Here is an 18,041-nt window from a genome sequence, read left to right on the forward strand (position 1 = left end):
AATTCTGAAATTTATTTTAATTAATAAATTAAAACTGGCTACAATAACATATTTATTAAAACTGTAAATATTACTTGTTAATATCCATAAAAATAAATAAAGATATTTTTACGAAAAATTTAAAAAATAATATCTAAAATTTAACTAAAAATATAAATTGTTTATTTTGGCATAACTATTTCTTAAAATAAAAATATATTTTTATATATATGAGATAGAGCTAGAGGGAGTAAATAATTAAAAATAGAATGAAAAATAGATAAAAAAATAATATGAACAGTAGACTAAAATTAAATGAAAAATAAACACAATTTACATTAATTACTCATAATAATCCATGTGATATTATAAGAAAATAGGATTTTAAAAATAAAAATTATTCAATTAGTAGAATATTATCAAAATGATTGTTTCCAATATTTAAAAATAAACCTACTGCTTTTTTTTTAAAATAGTAAATCACTTGGACAAACACAAAAACTGAAAAAATAAATTTAAATTGGTTATAATTAATTTTTTTAGTTTTTATTTAGTTTTATTTATTTATTTATAAATTAATATATATATATATATATATATATATATATATATATATAGTATATTAATGAAATTTTTTTATTGGTGTACTCCCTCCGTCCTAAAACGATTGACCATTTTTTCTTTCAAATACTTGCCCATTTCTAATAACTCATAAGTTTTTAATTTTTTTTTATCCTTATTTAAAATCTATCATTTGCCATTATTCTAAATAAATAAATTAGCCGTATTATTTAACAAGGATATAATAAAAAATGAAATTAATTTATTAAAATTGTGTGTAAAGAATAAAGTGGACAATTGTTTAAGACTAATATTTTAAATTGAAATATGGAGCAATCAATTTATTTGAGCATAACTATGCAATTTATAAAGATAAAAAAGAGTGTTAATTTTTAAATTATTTACCATAGATGACTTAAAATTTGTGATGCCAAAAATAAAAATTGTCAATTGATTTGGAGCAAAGGTAGTATGAATTCGCAATAAATTTATATTAGATAAAATACTTATAATTTGATGATTTAATTTTAATATTTATAAAAATTATTAAAATGTCAATGATTTAGTTTATGACACATTTTAATTAGAAACAGAATTAAATATGTCTTTCATGTTTGGTATATGAATCAAGTTGGCTCTCCATGTTTAGAAAGTGTTGCGACAATTTAATATTCTAAAAACAATTCAAAGAAGCCATGTTTTCTAACACGATTTTTACTTATGTGGAATTTAACGTTGCTCATTGAATTTGAGGTGATTTAAATATGTGCTTTATGGAGTATTTATCACGCGATTTAAAAATGTCTTTTTATATAAAAAATTTAAATATATTCTCTATATTTGTCATATGGTCTAGCTATGCTTTTTATATATGAAAAAGTTTAAATATGTCATTCATGTATAAAAAATTTCAAATACTGTTCATGTATAAACAGATTTTAATACATCCTTTAAATATGAAAGGTTAAAATATGTTTTTCATGTATGAAAAATTGGACTCATAAAAAATACTCTACATGAGCCAATAAATTTATGTTTACATGCTGAAAAAATATATATAATGTCTTTTAAGATCTAAACATTTACTTATAATTATATATATTATTAAACTGATTTAAATATTTAAAGGGTTATCAGACAAACTAAATTAAAGATTTTTCGAACTTAGTTTGTGTTCATCAGCAATTCTCTTCTCCTTGGTACCTAACTTTACATATTAAAATCAAAAATAGACCTTATCTATGAATACAATGTTAGCAGAATACTTACCGAAAATTAATATTTTTTTATCTAATCATGAGGTGTCCTGAACGGATTCCCACTATAAAAGACTTTTGAGATAAAAGAGCGCGTTATCAATTCATCTATGCCTTGGGATTGATAATTAATACAATATTTATTATTATTATTATCCACTGTTTTAACAAGGCGAAACTACTGCATATGGAAAGTCGGAGTCGACCCCCATTCAAAACCAATTTATTCAATCAAAACTGTAACATTACAAAAAAAAGTACTGCGTTTTAGTGACCAGAAAATCCGTCTCTGATAAGTTGTCTCTTATTATTGGGGACCAATTTTCAAATCCATTTTTATCTGGTATTGATTCTATCTATCGCTAGAACCATAGATCCATCTAATATAACGGAAGAAAGAAGTTTGACGTTAGAGACGGACAAGTCCTTCGCCAATCTGTTTAAATTAGGACAAAATAGAGACAAAATACTGTGTGACTAATCCTATTGCTGATTAAGGACAGATATTTGTGTCGCTAATTACAATAAATGTACTTTTTTAGGTTTAATCACCAAAAAAACCCTTACTTTTTAGCCACTTTTCAAATGCACCATGACGTTACAATTTTGTCAGATTCATCATAATTCGCACCTTTGGTTTTCAATTCCACCCTCAAATACTAAATTGATCTTTTCTCCATTTGGAAAAATTTATAATAAGCCATCCATTTTTAAATTTTTGTATGGAATAAAGTTCAAACGAGTACTTTATAAGGGTTTTTATGAATTTTTTCCGAGTGAAAAAGAGTCCAATTTGATTTTGAGGGTGGAATTAAAAACCAAAGGTGCGAATTAGGGTGCAGCTGATAAAATTGCAACGTCAAGTGCATTTGAAAAGGGGCTAAAAGGTGAGGGTTTTTTTAGTGATTAAGCCTATTTTTTAAGTAACTGATTATAGATATTATCCGTTGCAAACTATACATATCCATTGCTAATATTAAGGTTGAGCACTCGGCCGGATTGGTTCAAAACCGAACCGACAATTCCAAAATCGAATTAACCACTAGACCAAAATTCCAAAACAGAACTGGCCGAATGAAAAACCTATAAAGAAACCAAATAAAAAAAGAAAATATTTAAATCAGACCGAACCAAATAGGTCAGTAATTTGGTCAGTTCTGTTAAACCGACAAAAATATGAAAAAAATCAATTTTTTGGTTTACTGAAGCGTGTACCAAATTATCGGTTTATTAAAAGCACGTAATGCGGGTTAAAAAATTTTGAGGTCGCCGAACTATGACTTTTTTACAAAACAATTATCAAACTACAACGTTTTTACAAAACGGTTACCGAACTATAAAAAGTTACAAAATAGTTACCAAACTATTATATTTTTACAAAAAAATTTCCTTACTATACATGTTTTCTTTGTCCACGTCATCAAGATGGTAACCCTTTTATAAAAAAATAATAGTTCGGTAACTATTTTATAACTTTCTAGAGTTCAGTAACGTCCATTTTATAATATTTTATAGTTCAGTATTTGTTTTGTAAAAAAGCTATAGTTTGTTAACCATTTTATAATTCTTTTATAGTTCGGTAACCTCAAAATATTTAACCCCACCTAATGCACACGCTCTAGATAATTGCAGCTTCATGAAACATTTTCAATTTGATTCATAGATGTTTTAGCAAGTCTACCTTCCCTCCCAACACAAGAAAACAAAAGGAAGCACAAAACAATATTTAATTATTCTCTCTTATAATTTCAATCAATTCACGTAAATCATAACACCCTTTTGCTTTGATTCTATAACATTCCATTCTTCAATATCAAATTTTGCAAACTATATTAATTTATTTCCTTAGTATAAATCAAACAAGCCACATTTCTAATCTATACACTTGTGTTTATTTTCTTGTTTGTTTGTTGAAAGAAATGGATGCAGACTACTTGAAAGAGACCGAGAAGGCTCGTAGAGACCTTCGCGCTCTTATTTCAAGCAAAAATTGCGCTCCTATCATGCTTCGTTTAGCGTAAATGCAACACTTATTTCTTTAATAAACTAAAAATGTTTCTCAACTTATGTATTTTCATTTCCGTGCAACATAAGTTCGGAACACGACTCAAGTTATTGTTTTTATGGTGTGTGCAGGTGGCATGATGCAGGAACTTACGACGCGAAAACGAAAACAGGAGGGCCTAATGGCTCAATTAGAAATGAGAGAGAGTATAATCATGAAGCTAATAATGGTCTGAAAATCGCCATTGATTTATGCGGTTAGCCTTCTGTTGTTGTTATGATATCTGAAAAACTGCAGGTTTACTTTGTTCACAAGTTAACATAAGTTTTGTCTAATTGCTATAATTTTCTATATTTTAGAGCAAATAAAAGCCAAACATCCCAAAATTTCGTATGCTGATCTATATCAGGTAAGTAATTGATTATATTTACTTTCATTCATTTGAATCATTTATAGAGCTGTTCAATTTAGAATTATTTTGCTGCTTTCAATTTTTAGCTTGCTGGGGTAGTTGCAGTTGAGATCACAGGAGGTCCTACTATTAATTTTGTTCCAGGCAGAAAGGTATATTAATTTTCTCAGAGATACGAACTTAATTGTTAATCACCTAATTAATATTTAATATATAGAAATAACTTCCTTCCATTCTTTTATCAGGATTCAGCTCAATCTCCTGAAGAAGGGCGTCTTCCTGACGGCAGAAAAAGTAAATTTAATTTTCACCTTTATTTTATAAAATTTAATTTTCCGTTTTAGCGTTTTCTGTTTCAGTAATTTCCGCTACCATTTCCGTTTCTGTGCAATATAGCTGTATGACAAATTGTGTATTCTGATTTGGTTGAAGATGAATCTCATTTGAGGGATGTGTTTTACCGTATGGGATTATCAGACAAGGACATTGTTGCACTTTCCGGTGGTCATACATTGGTATAACTTATTTCTCAGAGATCAAACCAACTTCAAATCCTTAATTTTACATTCAAACAAACTCAAAACTAATATGAGTTTCGCTTGATGCGATAGGGAAGGGCGCACAAGGAGCGATCAGGTTTTGAGGGAGCTTGGACAAAGGAACCTTTGATATTTGACAACTCTTACTTCAAGTAAAAACTATTTCGTGTGTAATGAGATGTTTGTTATTAAAATGTATTAGAACTCATGCGCTATTCTAAACCAGGGAGCTTTTAAAAGGAGACTCAGAGGGACTGTTGAAACTCCCAACGGACAAGGCTCTAGTGGAAGATCCCAAGTTCCGCCTCTACACCCAGCGATATGCAGAGGTATAAGTTTTACAAGATTGGCTCAATAAATATACGCAAAGCTAACGAAACCAGGTTGTTAGAGGAAATGTGTATTATATATGAAATATGCTTCTGATATTATTATTGTTATGGCAGGATGAGGAGGCGTTCTTTGCAGATTATGCAGAATCTCATAAGAAACTATCCGAACTGGGGTTCACTCCACCTTCTTCCAAACGAACATCGACACCTTTTGCACGGAGTGTTGTTGCTGTTGCTGTAGCTGCAACTGTTGTAGTCCTTGGTTACTTGTATGAATTTAACAAAAGCTTCAAGTGAACTTATTAAACAAGGGACAAATGTGTTCATATCAGTGTATTTCAAACTTGTTATGATTGTTATCTATTGAATCGAATGCGTAAAAAGAAGCAATAACTAGATGATGATGATGCCTTATTCAAGAGGCTTACATAATACAAATAAATTGAAATGATGTGCTTGTGTAAACAAATCTAGCATGCTACTACGACTTCAACTGGGTCAAGGAGAACAAGTTCATCTCCAACCTAGGATTTATGTCAATTTAAAATGAACTTTCAATTAGTTAACTTAAGCTAATTAAATTAAGCTCTTGGACTGAGAGACAGAGTGATGTCTTGAAAAACCTTAAGCCTCTTTTCGATCTTGCTCTGAAAAACCGGAACAGGTTTCGCCCCGGTTCCTGCTTCATGTGTTGGACCCAAAACTGCTGTAAGAATGGCATCTTCAAAATCTTTATTGTTTGGCAACAATTCAGATAATGTGTTCTTTGATTCATCAGAAAGTCTTCTTGACTTGGTTTCGGGTTTTTCGGGCAGCAGCAGCCCCATTTCGTTCTTTCGAATCAAACTAGCAGCATTGCCTGATCTTGTTCTTTTAAGTGTCTCATTGAACTGATGATTCCCACTTGGCTCTTTTACAAGCTTTGTTGAAATGAATGGAGGTGCATCCACATTCAGATAGTTCACAAAAGGAGCAAACTGTAACTGTTTGATAGATTTACTCTGAGAAGAAACTGCCTGATACGGTATGATATTCGAATCCATGTTCTCATCGGCGAAATCATCCGGCAACAACGACTTGCTTGAATTCGTTGTTGAGAGTATGTTATGATCTTTGCAAGGCTGAGGCTGCCAGATCGACGACGAACCAAGAAACGCGTCGAAGAGTCTACTTTGTTCGATCTGGTCTACTCCTTTGTTCATCAATTCGGATTCAAGATCCCTTAGCATTTGTTGTGCTCTTTCATATGCTTTGAGGTGGGAATCTACACCTCTTGGTCCATCAGAAACTGCCGGTTTCACTCTTCGCAATGTGTCTTTGGCCTCCGAAATTCGGCCTTGCTTCATCAGACATATACCAAGATTGCACATCTTGTTATTATCTGCTGCTATAGAAAGTGCTCTTCTGTATGCATCTTCTGCTTCTACATAATTGCTTTGCTGCATTAATGCCCATCCCAAGTTCCCCAGTAAACGAGTTGCTTCTTGCTCCACAGAGACCTGAAATTTCTTCCCTTGAGACCGAGCAGTTTTCGTGCGTTTACCATTGAAAGCAAGCCCTTGTTGAATCAAGAACAGCTTATGTTTCAACAATGATATTTGATCATCCAATCTACCACATCTCTTCAAGTAATAACAATACAATATTACTAAATGAATCCAAGAATAACCAAATGACCATACAATTATAAAAATTGAATTAATATAGACTAACCTTGTAAAGATCCAAGAGAATGTTATCAAGAGATTCTTGTGCTTGATCCGAACATCTAATCCGCAGCGATTTAATAGCTTCAATTGCTTCTTCAGCCCTATTCTGCTGTTTCATGACAATTGCCATATCTTTCAAAGCACTATCAACTCTATCTCCAGCATTTATTGCTGCCCAGAACAATGGAATCGCCTTCTCCGGATCCTTATCAACTAACTAACCAACAAAAACAAAACCCATTAACAAAGAACATCAATTAAAAAACAAAATAAATCACTAAACTGACATTAACCCAACAAAATAATCACTCAGCAGCAGCTTACTTGAACATTTTTGGCTCTGACATAAGGAGTATCACCAACGGGAACTTTATGAACAGCATGAAATGATTCAGAGCGAGTTCTCGACACGCCAAGCGGCTTCGCGGGTGAAGTTGGTGCAGATTTTGTTGGTCTAAAACCAGGAGGACCATTCCACATTTCTTGCAACATTGTCGTCTTTAACAACAAATTAATGAAATAATAATTAAAGATAGTTTCTCTCTTCCTGGGTATTTGGTTGTATTTGAGTACAGTGAAAGAGAGTTCAGTGGCAAACTGACTCAGAGAGGACTGAAGAGAGAAAAAGGGCGCAGAGAGGAAGATGAAGAAGGTGGGTTTGGGTTAAGAAATTAAATTTGAAATTTTTTCGACCGTTGGGATGTTACCGTTTTTTGTTGTAGCCGTTGGGCGTGCTGGATTCTTTTCGCGAATTATTTAGACGATTTGTTGGGATATTTTAGGAGTTTGTATTTTCAATTTTACCCTTTGGGTTTTGTGTATTTGGATTTATTTCCTATTTTATTTTCTCATTTACATGTTAGGATTTACTTGTAGTGGAAATTGCGAATGTGTTCAAAAATGATGATAGGAAATAAATTTTGAGTTATGATAATTAATTTGTATTCTCTATAGCTATTCCCTTTCTTCTTTAAAAGAATAAAAATTATATTTATTTTTTTAAAAAAATGTATGAAACTAATTATATTCCAACACGAAGTGTTACTTATTCATTGTACACTAAAAAAATTATAAACATTAAGAAATAAGAACTCATGAGAATGTACTTTTAGAAATAAAGTTTTTCTTTAAAAAATTGAAATAGATAGTTTATAAAATTAAAAAAATTAATAAATTGGGAACTCCTAAATTTAAATAAATTTTTAAATCGACTACTTTAAAAATGTTTGTTTATATATTAGTTAAAAATAAAAATTTAAGGTGTCCCCGTCGATTGAGAAGTCATAAAATAAATAAATTAAAACTTTAATTTAAATTATAAATACTTTTAGAATTAAATACTTTTAAAAATAATATTTTTATAATAAAAAAGAAAAATTATAATAAAATAAACATTTTTTTATAATTTTCTTTTATAAAAATCAAAGATAAAATGAGTAGTTTATGTAAATAGAGAGCTCATGAACTAAACTAAATTAGAACTTTAATTTAAAATTAAAAAAATTGTCTCACTGACCAACTAGCCGACATGACGACGTGTAATGGTTTGTTATGGAAGTGTTTTCTCATCGGTTCACAAAATTAGATATTCCTTAAAATTTAACTTCAAGTTATTGTATTTGACAATACTGACTTATCATTTTGAGTTTTCTTAAATAATGTGAGATTTTCACTGAACACAAGACATAAATTTACTTAACGCCAACATTTTAAACCAATTAAAAATTAATGGAAATGTTGATCCTTTATATAATATAATTATATGTATATTTCGATAATTCTTTTAATTATCTTATTATATTATATTTTACAAAAGTTAACGTAATATTGAGCTTGGCTAAGCTTGGGCTCATTCAAATTCCAGTAAGGCAAACTCGGCCCATCTCAGCCTGAACCCATTCCTTTAAACAAAATATCTAATTAGCCCCTCAACTTTTATACCTTGCGAGTCTTATCCTATTCTCCACTTGTAAAATTCTGTTATCATAATTGTTAGTCGATATAGCAAATTCTTATCATCAAATGAAATATTAATTATAAGGTTTTGCAATTTGAGTAAAAAAAGAAGAAGATACCCAGATAGAGATTGTTTATTAATTAGATTTCAAGTAGTTATGTTTTTTACATTATATGAGTCTTTATATACTCATACAGTCATACGCATATACGTTTGTTCCATAATTTAAAATAAAATTTATACAGGTCGTGTTCTATAAAAATCCAATCTAAATAATAAATTTCAGGATCAAATAATAAAAATCCTATTTGTTCCATAATTGTACTTAGAATTAGCACAAAACACATATTAACACAAGTTTCCATAACAATTTTTACCCATAAATATTCTTTAAAATAATTTTAATTGTCTGCTCCGTTAATTTTTTGAGTCCTGACAGTTGTATCCAACAAGAAAATTAAAAAAATAAATAAAAACTTAATTAATAAAAGAATCATACAATTCGGTATCTTATATTAGATTTATTTATAATACTAATCACATTTCCTAAGGGATGAAACCATCAACGTCGGCTGCAAATCTAAGACAGGATGATATGGAATTTCTCAAATCATCAAGTGATTAAGTCGCTGTAAGTCATCTTCCCTAATTATAAAGAGTATCACAATTTCCTACTACTTTAGTATAATTAATTTCAACCATCATAATCTGAATCCCCAAAATGGGTGGGTTTTTTATTCCCTTCGTTGGGTGTCTATAATCCCCAAAATGGGTGGTTTTTTTCCTTTCGTTGGGTGTCTATAAATTAATTTCTTGTTTACACAATTATGATACTTCTGTTTTGAAGTCGTACACTAATTTTTCTCTAATACTATGGATAATCATTTTTCTTCTCTTAATAGCACTTTTACTCACCCAGAAGCAGTAGAAGAAGAAATCCCTCTAGGAGAAGAAGAACTCCAAAATCTTAATGTAGAAAGTCATCTTTCGATTTTCTGTAAGTTTATTTCAGAAAAACAATTTCCCCCATCCCTTGTCCAGATAATGAGTTTGGGGTCTTTCTGATTCTCTTTCCATCCAATCTGGTCCGGGTGGAAGTTTCCAAATCAATTTCAATGATGAATTTGACTTGTTTCGAGTGATAAGGGGTGCACCATGGCGATTCCGAAATCATTTATTCTTGGTTAAAGCGTGGGAACCAAACTATTTCTATAACCCAAGTGATTTTCAGTTTGCGAATTTTTGGGTTCAACTATGGGGCTTAACATACTCTTACTCCACCACTCCGGTTGGTCGCAAAATCGGACAACGTTTCGGTGAAGTACTAGAAACATCGATCTACAACATCTTTTCGCACTAGTGATTGCCTGGCTCAGGACAATCTTTGGAATTCTAACGAAATAAATTTGCCAGATTGTTCCTGGAATCTTTCCTTTTCATTTTTTGTTTTAGAAACAAGTTAAAATAACAGATTTAACTAAAAGGTTTTAAAAATTGACATGCTTGACATATAATCAAAACCAATAGAACAGAGCTTGTTTTCAAACATGGAAAAATTGATTAAAAAAGTGCTCTGAAAGTTTATATTAAGAAGTAAAATGTGTACTGTGCAGAGTATTGTAACCACCTCTTTAATCAAATGAGTGGTCATTTAAGGAATAATGGTTAATAAAATTGTCAAAACAACAATGCATACTCTTTAATAATGCCACGAAAGAACAACAAACATTCAATTTTTTTGCACAAATTCATTATTTTGGAAAGCTTAACCGGTTCTCCAGTGGGCAAGTGAAACTTTAAACATTGAAGCAAAGAGTTCCAAGTTCATAGGCTGAGTCACTATAACATACCATTTTTATCTTTAAATGTAATATCTGGCAACACTAATGTTTTTACTAACATAAATTTTTAATTTTTTCATGAAATTTTGTAAGAGGGGCCTCATAAGCGGCCCCTCAAATGCTCGCGTTCCGGCGTCATTTGGTGGATCTCCTCAACTATCAGGTAAGCTTAAATTGGATTTTTTATCTATTTTTTGGGTAAATTTTGCAGGTGGTCTATATTGGTGAATTTGTTTTCTAAATGATTCCGACAGTTTCAATCATGCGTTCCTACAAAATTAAGGTGATACTTATATTATGTCATTTATATGCTAACGGTAAGTTGGTTTTTCTATAAGTAACTTATTTATTTTTGTTTCTACCGTTCGTTTAGCAAATTATGCAAATTTTGCTTTTTAATTTGTTAAACGAATGTGTATTTGGATGACTCAATTAGTAGTCGCGAAGTCCACTTTACTTTTTCTTATTTAAGAATGGTTCATCATCTTCAGGAGGTGGCCATTCTTCTCATATTATTATATATTGTTATCTTTGGCAAAAAAAAAAAATTAGATTTATGATAATTAGTCCGTATTTTAAGAATTGTTTTGCAATGTTTACTATAATAACAAAATTATTTTGATAACATCATATAAATTTGGCTTAATTACTTAAAAAATTCCATCTTGAACTTTTTTTTCGTTTATACCCTGACCTTATAAAAAAATCATTTGTACCCAATTTTGGGTTTTTAGGTTTCATCTCTATTTAAAAGTACTAAAATTACCTCTTTTAACTTGAAAAAAGTTTAAAATAATCCTTTAATTTATATTTATATATTACCTATTTTGTTTTTACGATCTTTCAATTTTTGTATTGGGTAAAGATGAAACCTAAAAACCCAAAATTGGGTACAAATGATTTTTTTATAAGGTCAGGGTATGAAATATCCGAGTTCGATTGCACTTGAAGTAAAACATTAAAATATTATACTTTGCTAAATTAGTAGATTACAATGACGAGGAATTTGAACTCATTTTATGTGCACATGAACTTTTTACACTCTTACTCATTCACAATCAATCACTCAAACTCATAATCAATTAATAATTCTCTTAACTATTTCATATTAAACATTAGTATCAAGTGAAGGAGAATGACTATTTGAACTAGATACAAAATGGAAATTACGCTAATCAAGTGGATTAATTCTTCAACCATTCCCAATAAATATCATTCAATATTTAGCTGACCATACCCTAAAGTTAGTGTACAAGAATACTACTAACAATTTGCAAAATGTCATCTTCCACATAAACAAGTTGATTCTCAAATTGTTTGACCATAAAACTCAACTTTTAGCATCACCAGAAGTCATCTAAATTGCATACCGTCACCATCTTTCGTACTTAAATAAATAAAATAAGGACCCAACTCAATTTCACCTTTTCATCCCCTTGAAAATGACTTGAGAGCCACCTATAATTTATTTATTCTTGTACAAAAATAGATAATTGATCAATTTTAATTCTTTACTTAGATCCTATATTGTTAAAAGATCAATGATAGCAAATATTGTAATTTAACCTAAGTGGTAAAATATAGAAAACATTACTAATTTACTATCACCATTGAAAAGTAGATTGAAATTATTATTTTTCTCATATATTTTAAAAGTTCATTGTGTTTCCCATGATATTTTTTAATTTAATTGAACTCCTCTAACAAGGATAATTTACTAATCTAATATTTATATGTAAATTTTTTTTTAAAAAATAAGAAACAAAAATTAGATGATATCTCATAAAAATAACTTTTACCAGAAATATAGTTATAAATTTATTGAAATAAGATGTTTCATATTCCAATTAGTCAGTTGCAATACATCCTTAAATATTATCCTGCCAAACATTCATACAATTGACAATTATTTTCAGAGAGGGAGTGTGAGTAGAACTGAACTGAACAAAAATCGAACCAAATCACCATCTAAACAATGAAATAAAAAATTGTTTTGATTTAACTAAAATGATTTAAAAATTTAATTTGAATTCTGAACAAATAAAAATTTGATTTTTACCATTAGTTAACCAAACAGCCGAAAAACTGAACTTCAAAACGTTATTTTAATTAATACACATACGTGTATAAATTATACATATAAAATTTAGTTATATATATATATATTTAGTGTTAGATTTTACTAAAATAAATACTCACCCCCATTTTTGTGGGCGATCTTCCTCCCTAATTTCTAAAAGATTTAGATTTGGCCTTTCAAAACTGTGAAATTTATGCATAATATATCATTATATCCTCCATAATATTTTCTACATTTAATAAAATTGTTAGATCCATCACTCTCTACCAGAATCCCATACACACAAACAAAAAACAAATAGAGATTGAGAAGGTTGGTTAATAAAGTCACCAAAAGTGGACCCTCTCTAATCCTTTTGAATCCACCAACCAATATCTACAAACAATTAGTGCTACAAATTATTATTATTATTATCCATATTCACTACTATATAACTTGCATATCCAAAAAAACTGGAGAGACTCAGCTTCAAATGCACCTAAAAGCACCAATCATCTAATAACTTTTACTATTCAACAAGCAGAAAAAGGAAATGGGTAGGTCTCCATGCTGTGAGAAAGCTCATACCAACAAAGGGGCATGGACTAGAGAAGAAGATGAACACCTTATTGCTTATATTCAAGCTCATGGTGAAGGCTGCTGGAGAACTCTTCCTAAAGCCGCTGGCCTTCTTCGTTGCGGCAAAAGTTGCCGTCTTCGGTGGATTAACTATCTACGGCCTGATCTTAAGCGCGGAAATTTTACCGCCGAAGAAGATGAGCTTATTATTGAACTACACCGCATTTTCGGTAACAAGTAAGCACCATATACCGTTGAAATTTATGCTACTTTTTGCCGAAATGTGAAAAATAGTTTGAGGCCTAACTAGGGCTTGTGTGTATGTGTGTTCAGGTGGTCTCTTATAGCAGGTAGATTACCAGGACGAACTGATAATGAAATCAAGAATTACTGGAATACCCACATAAGAAGAAAGCTACTGAATCGAGGGATTGATCCCTCGACTCATCGCCTAGCCAAAGAAGCAACATCTGCTGACAGCATGAGAAGTAATTCTCTTGGTGCAGTTTCAGAACAAGAGAAGATAACTAGAGCAGTCAAGTGCGAAAAACAGGAAATCCAATTCGAGAGGCAGTGTCAAGAATTAAATCTCGACCTTAAAATATGCCCTCCATATCAACAGCAATCTGAATCACTGGAAAAAAGAAGTACAACAGTTCTCTGTTTCTACTGCAGCCTTGGATTGACAAACAACAAAGAATGCTGTTGCAAGAGAAACGACCGCAATGATTTTCTTGGCATGAAGCATGATATCTTAGACTGTAGAAGCTAAAAGTTGGATATTCCAATTAGAAGAAGTTGGTTACCTAGAGCCGAATCCAGAACTGTGAAATCTCGAATTCAATTTTCATCCGAGCTAATATAATTATACTGCAAAAAGAAAAATTAGAGAAGTTGGTCTTCTGCATGTAGATAAGGGAATAAATAAACATGCTGATCAGTATCATGTCTAAATAATCTTCTATCACAATGAAAGTACTGATGATTTACCAATTATAAATTTGTACAGCTAAAAGCGACTTACTTCCTTTTCGAACCACTCTCTGACCCACTGCCGTATTTGTCCTGTACAAAAAGCAATTAGAATGTCACGAACAAGTCCACTTGATCATCTTCCTTTTAGATTATGTATTGATCTACCATTTCTGGGTAGCGGATAAGCTGTGAGGAGAGGAGGGTGGTGAAACAGATGGAGGTAGGTAATCTATCTGAGTCATCCATAAAGGGGAAGTGGGTCATAGTTGATAACTCATTAACAGCCTAACATCATTTCTACCAACCAATTAATAATTGCTCCAACCAACACTGCATGTGAACAAAATTAGATTCTGCGACAGGTTTGTGCTATGCACTCTCTCAATTGCTTTTTCTAATTTTCCTAAAATGAGAGCAACACAGACCCGTTTCCTTCTAACTTCAATTTAACTCAATGAGCTCTTACATGTATGTCATCTATCAGGAAATAGAAAAACATAATCCAGAATGGAGGTGTAATCGGATCAAATTGAAACACTATCAGTTTCTACCTCAACTCAACTTTAAAATTCAAACTCAACCGAGTTTAATTTTAAGAGTTCAAACTCGAACTCGATAGAATGATTGAGAATTGAGTTCCACTCAACTTGATTTAATTATCTATATAAATATTTAAAAATTATTAAGTATAAATGTAAGAATACTATTATATATACTAATAATGGATAAAAAAAAGTAAATTAACTAAATCTCAATTAAGTTTGTCAAATTCAAACTCGACTCAACAATTATTGACTCAAGTAGCTCGAACTCGAGCTCGACTCAATTAACATCGAGTCAATTTCAAATATTTTTCGAGTCAATTCCGAATAATTTGTGAGTTGACTCGACTAAGTTACTCTACTAAGAGCATGCATTGTATTGAAGACATAATATCTAAATTATGAAGTCAACTATGGCAGACTAACCTGAATAAGGCTCACCTCCTATATGTTATATCAAGAAGCTATAGTTCATAACTATGCATGAAACATCTCAGGTTCTCAAGGGAAATTGAAAATAATTCAGCACCAAGACTGCAGAAACTGGAAAGGAAAAAGACCAAGACCAAGAAGATAAGATGCTCTTCTCCACACCATGTTTGCAGGGAATGTAGCCTTAAATCCTGATAGATCTCTATTACTAAATTTTCTTAGTCAAGCAAAGACAATCTTTAAAGGATCATGTGTCCATGCTAGTGTTTTTACCTATTAAGAAACGAACATGCTTGCTCTGTTGGTTGTAATGATTTTACTATAAAAAAATCCACCTGTTTTTCACTAGTAATTTGCGCCCACCTTCCTGAATAAGACTATCATGAAAAGATTGCTCACCTATTAACTAATTGAACTGAGACCTGAAATAGAAAGTTATTTTCAAAACCAATGACATGTATATGTTGACTTAGAAAAGGTTATGAATAAAGGGCTTGATCAGGCAAAAAAACAAGAAGAAAAAGCAGTAAGCTGACATGTGAAGGCGGCTGAAGTCATTATCAAAAATAGCAAGTTGCAAGGATTAAATCATGCCTATCACAAGTTCCTATCGAGAAAAAGAAGATCAATAAAGTTCATGCAAATCATAGATGCCAATAATTTAGGAAGTCTGAACTCCAAACAACATACTCATTGATCAATTGTATAATGACTATTGCTGTTTTATTTGAAATATTTCCTTCTTTCTCACTAATAATTAAGAAAAAGCAGTAAGCTGACATGTTATATCATCAAGAGTACAGTAATTTTAAGTCGACAGTCAGATTGGCTTACTTCTTACTGTATAACCACCAGCATACACATCAACAATAAGAAAGATGTATACATCAAGCATAATATAGTACGAAGGCCATATACTTATGTTATTCCCTGTGAGCTGCAGGATGAAAGGACGCAGACCATGAAATGAAACTTTGATGCGAAGGAAATAAATATTTAAATGATTACATAAACATCCTTGTACAATTAAACTGAAAAGATAGACTTCGGGTATGATAATACTAGATGAGCAATATCCAGCATATCCACCGGTAAACAACAATGGGAACTAGGTTTACTAGTCTTATAAGAGTTTACAATAAATATGAATGGAATTTTTTCCATAGCGCTTTCAATATAGTGCTCGAAAACTGTCTGCTTTATCAAGTCTGGCCGTACCTGAACTTGATGATTCGCCCATTGCATCCGGTGAAGCTACAATCTGGACCCGTTCTCTTTTTATCGAAGTTGGCAGCCCTGAGATCTCCTAAAAATAGGGGCAGAACAGAGGACCATTAGCATTTACAAAATTGGCCAAGTCTTTTCAGCCTTCACCGTTCAGATTCACTTCCCGAACACAGGCAGGGTTAGATAAGTACTAGGACTATTGAATCCATTTGCTTACTTGGAAAATCAATGAAGCCCCTAACATTAATCAGACGACATACATGCATAGATGCGCAGCTAAAAGAAATAATGTTATAGTTTCCTGCTACTACTAATGGAAAAACTGAGATTACCTTCATTAAATGGAGCCTCATATCGCAAGGTCGAACTTGATTTCCAATACATGCCATGGCAAATTTAGAATATTGAAACAATACATCAGCAGCAGCTTGCTTTTTCTCTTCAATCTGCAATTACATTATATTAATATTCACGATTATTAACTGCTAGCATTAGGCAGGTAATTGACACCCAAGAGTTAAGCAAGTTCCAGTAACTAAACCCTAATCTTTCTTTATCGGAAAAATAATTCACTAATTGATCAGAAACACAAGAAATTCATATCAATTTTGGCATTCAAAGCATGATTTCAGTAGAATTGAATTGTACCAACTACCCAACACAAAATTAAATAGAACTTAAATCATAAATTCAACTCAATTCAATTGAATTTCTGGAAATTTCTTCCGAACAAAAACAATCACAAGCGGTTTAAAAGAAACAAACTAAAAGCAAGAAAATAATTACAAGATTGTTTAATAAATTAATCATTACATTGAGAAGAATAATGAAAGGTGACGAAGAGTTACCTCGTAATCTTCTTTCATTTCTGAAATTAGTGGAACAATCTACAACTCTCTTCTCTTCTGCAAATTACTGATCTTCGCTTTGCGTGTAGATTATTTAGTATTTATAATAATGAAAGAATGTACTTCAACTTGGCCTATTAGCTCAGTTGGTTAGAGCGTCGTGCTAATAACGCGAAGGTCGCAGGTTCGAGACCTGCATAGGCCATTTTAGTTTTCTTTTTGAGAGAAAAAAAATATATAAATTCTTTTACATTTTATATTTTTGGATAATTGATTTTGAGCGTCCTGTATTTTTATTTTCTGCAGTTTATAATCGAACTTTGTAATATTAAATTGTTTTTTTTGCTATATAATATTAAATTGGTTACTGTATTATGCCCTACTCCGGCATATTTTTAATGAAATTTGACCTATATGTCTATGTGGTGATTGATTTATGTTTTAGTTTCTTTTTATCTCTACATGACTCATACAAACATGAGATATACATTACACTCTTTTCTCATATGATCTTTATCAGTCTCTCAAATTTGAAATTAAAGAGTGAAATTTGAGTGTAGGTTGGATTTTAGAAATTGATGGGTAGCCGTAAATAGATCATGTTAATGGAATTTCTTTCAATGTGATCAGACATCTTCAGTGTAGGCAATAAGGGTCCTAAATATAAAGCAACTTCCTTTTGAGAAGGCAATAACATTGTTCTCGTTGCTGTACCACGACCTGAAATGCACGGCATTCCTAGTAACAGTGCAGCCCCATTAACAGGTCTAGAAATAGCCAATGGCATC

At 31.3% G+C, this 18,041-nt stretch overlaps 4 protein-coding genes and 1 non-coding gene across 6 annotated transcripts; 3 read left to right on the top strand and 2 right to left on the bottom strand.

Annotated features, from left to right (window-relative positions):
* Positions 1–3,595: 3,595 nt before the first annotated feature.
* On the top strand, positions 3,596–5,485 carry LOC126678546 (L-ascorbate peroxidase 3; the record flags this gene model as incomplete). Its single annotated transcript, XM_050373441.2, has 9 exons — positions 3,596–3,813; positions 3,933–4,057; positions 4,161–4,210; positions 4,300–4,365; positions 4,459–4,507; positions 4,646–4,728; positions 4,825–4,904; positions 4,979–5,081; positions 5,199–5,485. Coding segments are annotated over 9 exons (957 nt in total), but the record flags the coding sequence as incomplete, so codon positions are not given.
* LOC126678789 (protein POLLENLESS 3-LIKE 2) lies at positions 5,419–7,519 on the bottom strand. The gene is made up of 3 exons (XM_050373693.2): positions 7,118–7,519; positions 6,798–7,010; positions 5,419–6,706 (listed from the first exon to the last, which is right to left on the bottom strand). The coding sequence occupies exons 1-3, from the start codon at positions 7,283–7,285 to the stop codon at positions 5,666–5,668; spliced, it is 1,422 nt and encodes a 473-aa protein (XP_050229650.1). The 5' UTR covers positions 7,286–7,519; the 3' UTR covers positions 5,419–5,665.
* Positions 7,520–12,988: 5,469 nt separating this feature from the next.
* Positions 12,989–17,364, bottom strand: LOC126677685 (uncharacterized). 2 transcript variants are annotated; one of them, XM_050372438.2, is made up of 6 exons: positions 17,254–17,364; positions 16,738–16,851; positions 16,397–16,484; positions 14,254–14,294; positions 14,036–14,099; positions 12,989–13,931 (listed from the first exon to the last, which is right to left on the bottom strand). In XM_050372438.2, exons 1-5 carry the CDS (start codon positions 17,269–17,271, stop codon positions 14,070–14,072), a joined length of 291 nt encoding a protein of 96 aa, XP_050228395.1. In that variant the 5' UTR covers positions 17,272–17,364; the 3' UTR covers positions 12,989–13,931; positions 14,036–14,069. The 2 variants fall into 2 exon arrangements, with proteins under 2 accessions (XP_050228395.1, XP_050228396.1); XM_050372439.2 differs by lacking the exons at positions 12,989–13,931; positions 14,036–14,099; positions 14,254–14,294 and having other exon boundaries at positions 16,141–16,484; positions 17,254–17,363.
* Positions 13,204–14,222, top strand: LOC126677684 (MYB-like transcription factor 4). The gene is made up of 2 exons (XM_050372436.1): positions 13,204–13,466; positions 13,563–14,222. Exons 1-2 carry the CDS (start codon positions 13,204–13,206, stop codon positions 13,999–14,001), a joined length of 702 nt encoding a protein of 233 aa, XP_050228393.1. The 3' UTR covers positions 14,002–14,222.
* Positions 17,365–17,384: 20 nt separating the features above from the next.
* TRNAI-AAU (transfer RNA isoleucine (anticodon AAU)) lies at positions 17,385–17,458 on the top strand. The gene has a single exon. It is a non-coding gene; the product is annotated as a tRNA-Ile (tRNA).
* The last annotated feature ends 583 nt before the right edge of the window (positions 17,459–18,041 follow it).

This window comes from Mercurialis annua, linkage group LG4, assembly GCF_937616625.2.
Source record: "Mercurialis annua linkage group LG4, ddMerAnnu1.2, whole genome shotgun sequence".
Classification (NCBI taxonomy): Eukaryota; Viridiplantae; Streptophyta; class Magnoliopsida; order Malpighiales; family Euphorbiaceae; genus Mercurialis; species Mercurialis annua.

What these genes read in the sequence shown, in the direction of transcription:
- LOC126678789 (XM_050373693.2), bottom strand. Translation starts at nt 7,285, where the DNA reads ATGTTGCAAGAAATGTGGAATGGTCCTCCTGGTTTTAGACCAACAAAA. An exon ending in TCAGAGCCAAAAATGTTCAA is followed by an intron (nt 7,011 to 7,117) that starts GTAAGCTGCTGC and finishes TTTGTTGGTTAG; the next exon opens with TTAGTTGATAAGGATCCGGA. An exon ending in TTCTCTTGGATCTTTACAAG is followed by an intron (nt 6,707 to 6,797) that starts GTTAGTCTATAT and finishes TATTACTTGAAG; the next exon opens with AGATGTGGTAGATTGGATGA.
- LOC126677684 (XM_050372436.1), top strand. Translation starts at nt 13,204, where the DNA reads ATGGGTAGGTCTCCATGCTGTGAGAAAGCTCATACCAACAAAGGGGCA. An exon ending in CACCGCATTTTCGGTAACAA is followed by an intron (nt 13,467 to 13,562) that starts GTAAGCACCATA and finishes ATGTGTGTTCAG; the next exon opens with GTGGTCTCTTATAGCAGGTA.
- LOC126677685 (XM_050372438.2), bottom strand. An exon ending in TGAGGCTCCATTTAATGAAG is followed by an intron (nt 16,485 to 16,737) that starts GTAATCTCAGTT and finishes CCCTATTTTTAG; the next exon opens with GAGATCTCAGGGCTGCCAAC. An exon ending in GGGCGAATCATCAAGTTCAG is followed by an intron (nt 14,295 to 16,396) that starts GTACGGCCAGAC and finishes CTTTTTGTACAG; the next exon opens with GACAAATACGGCAGTGGGTC.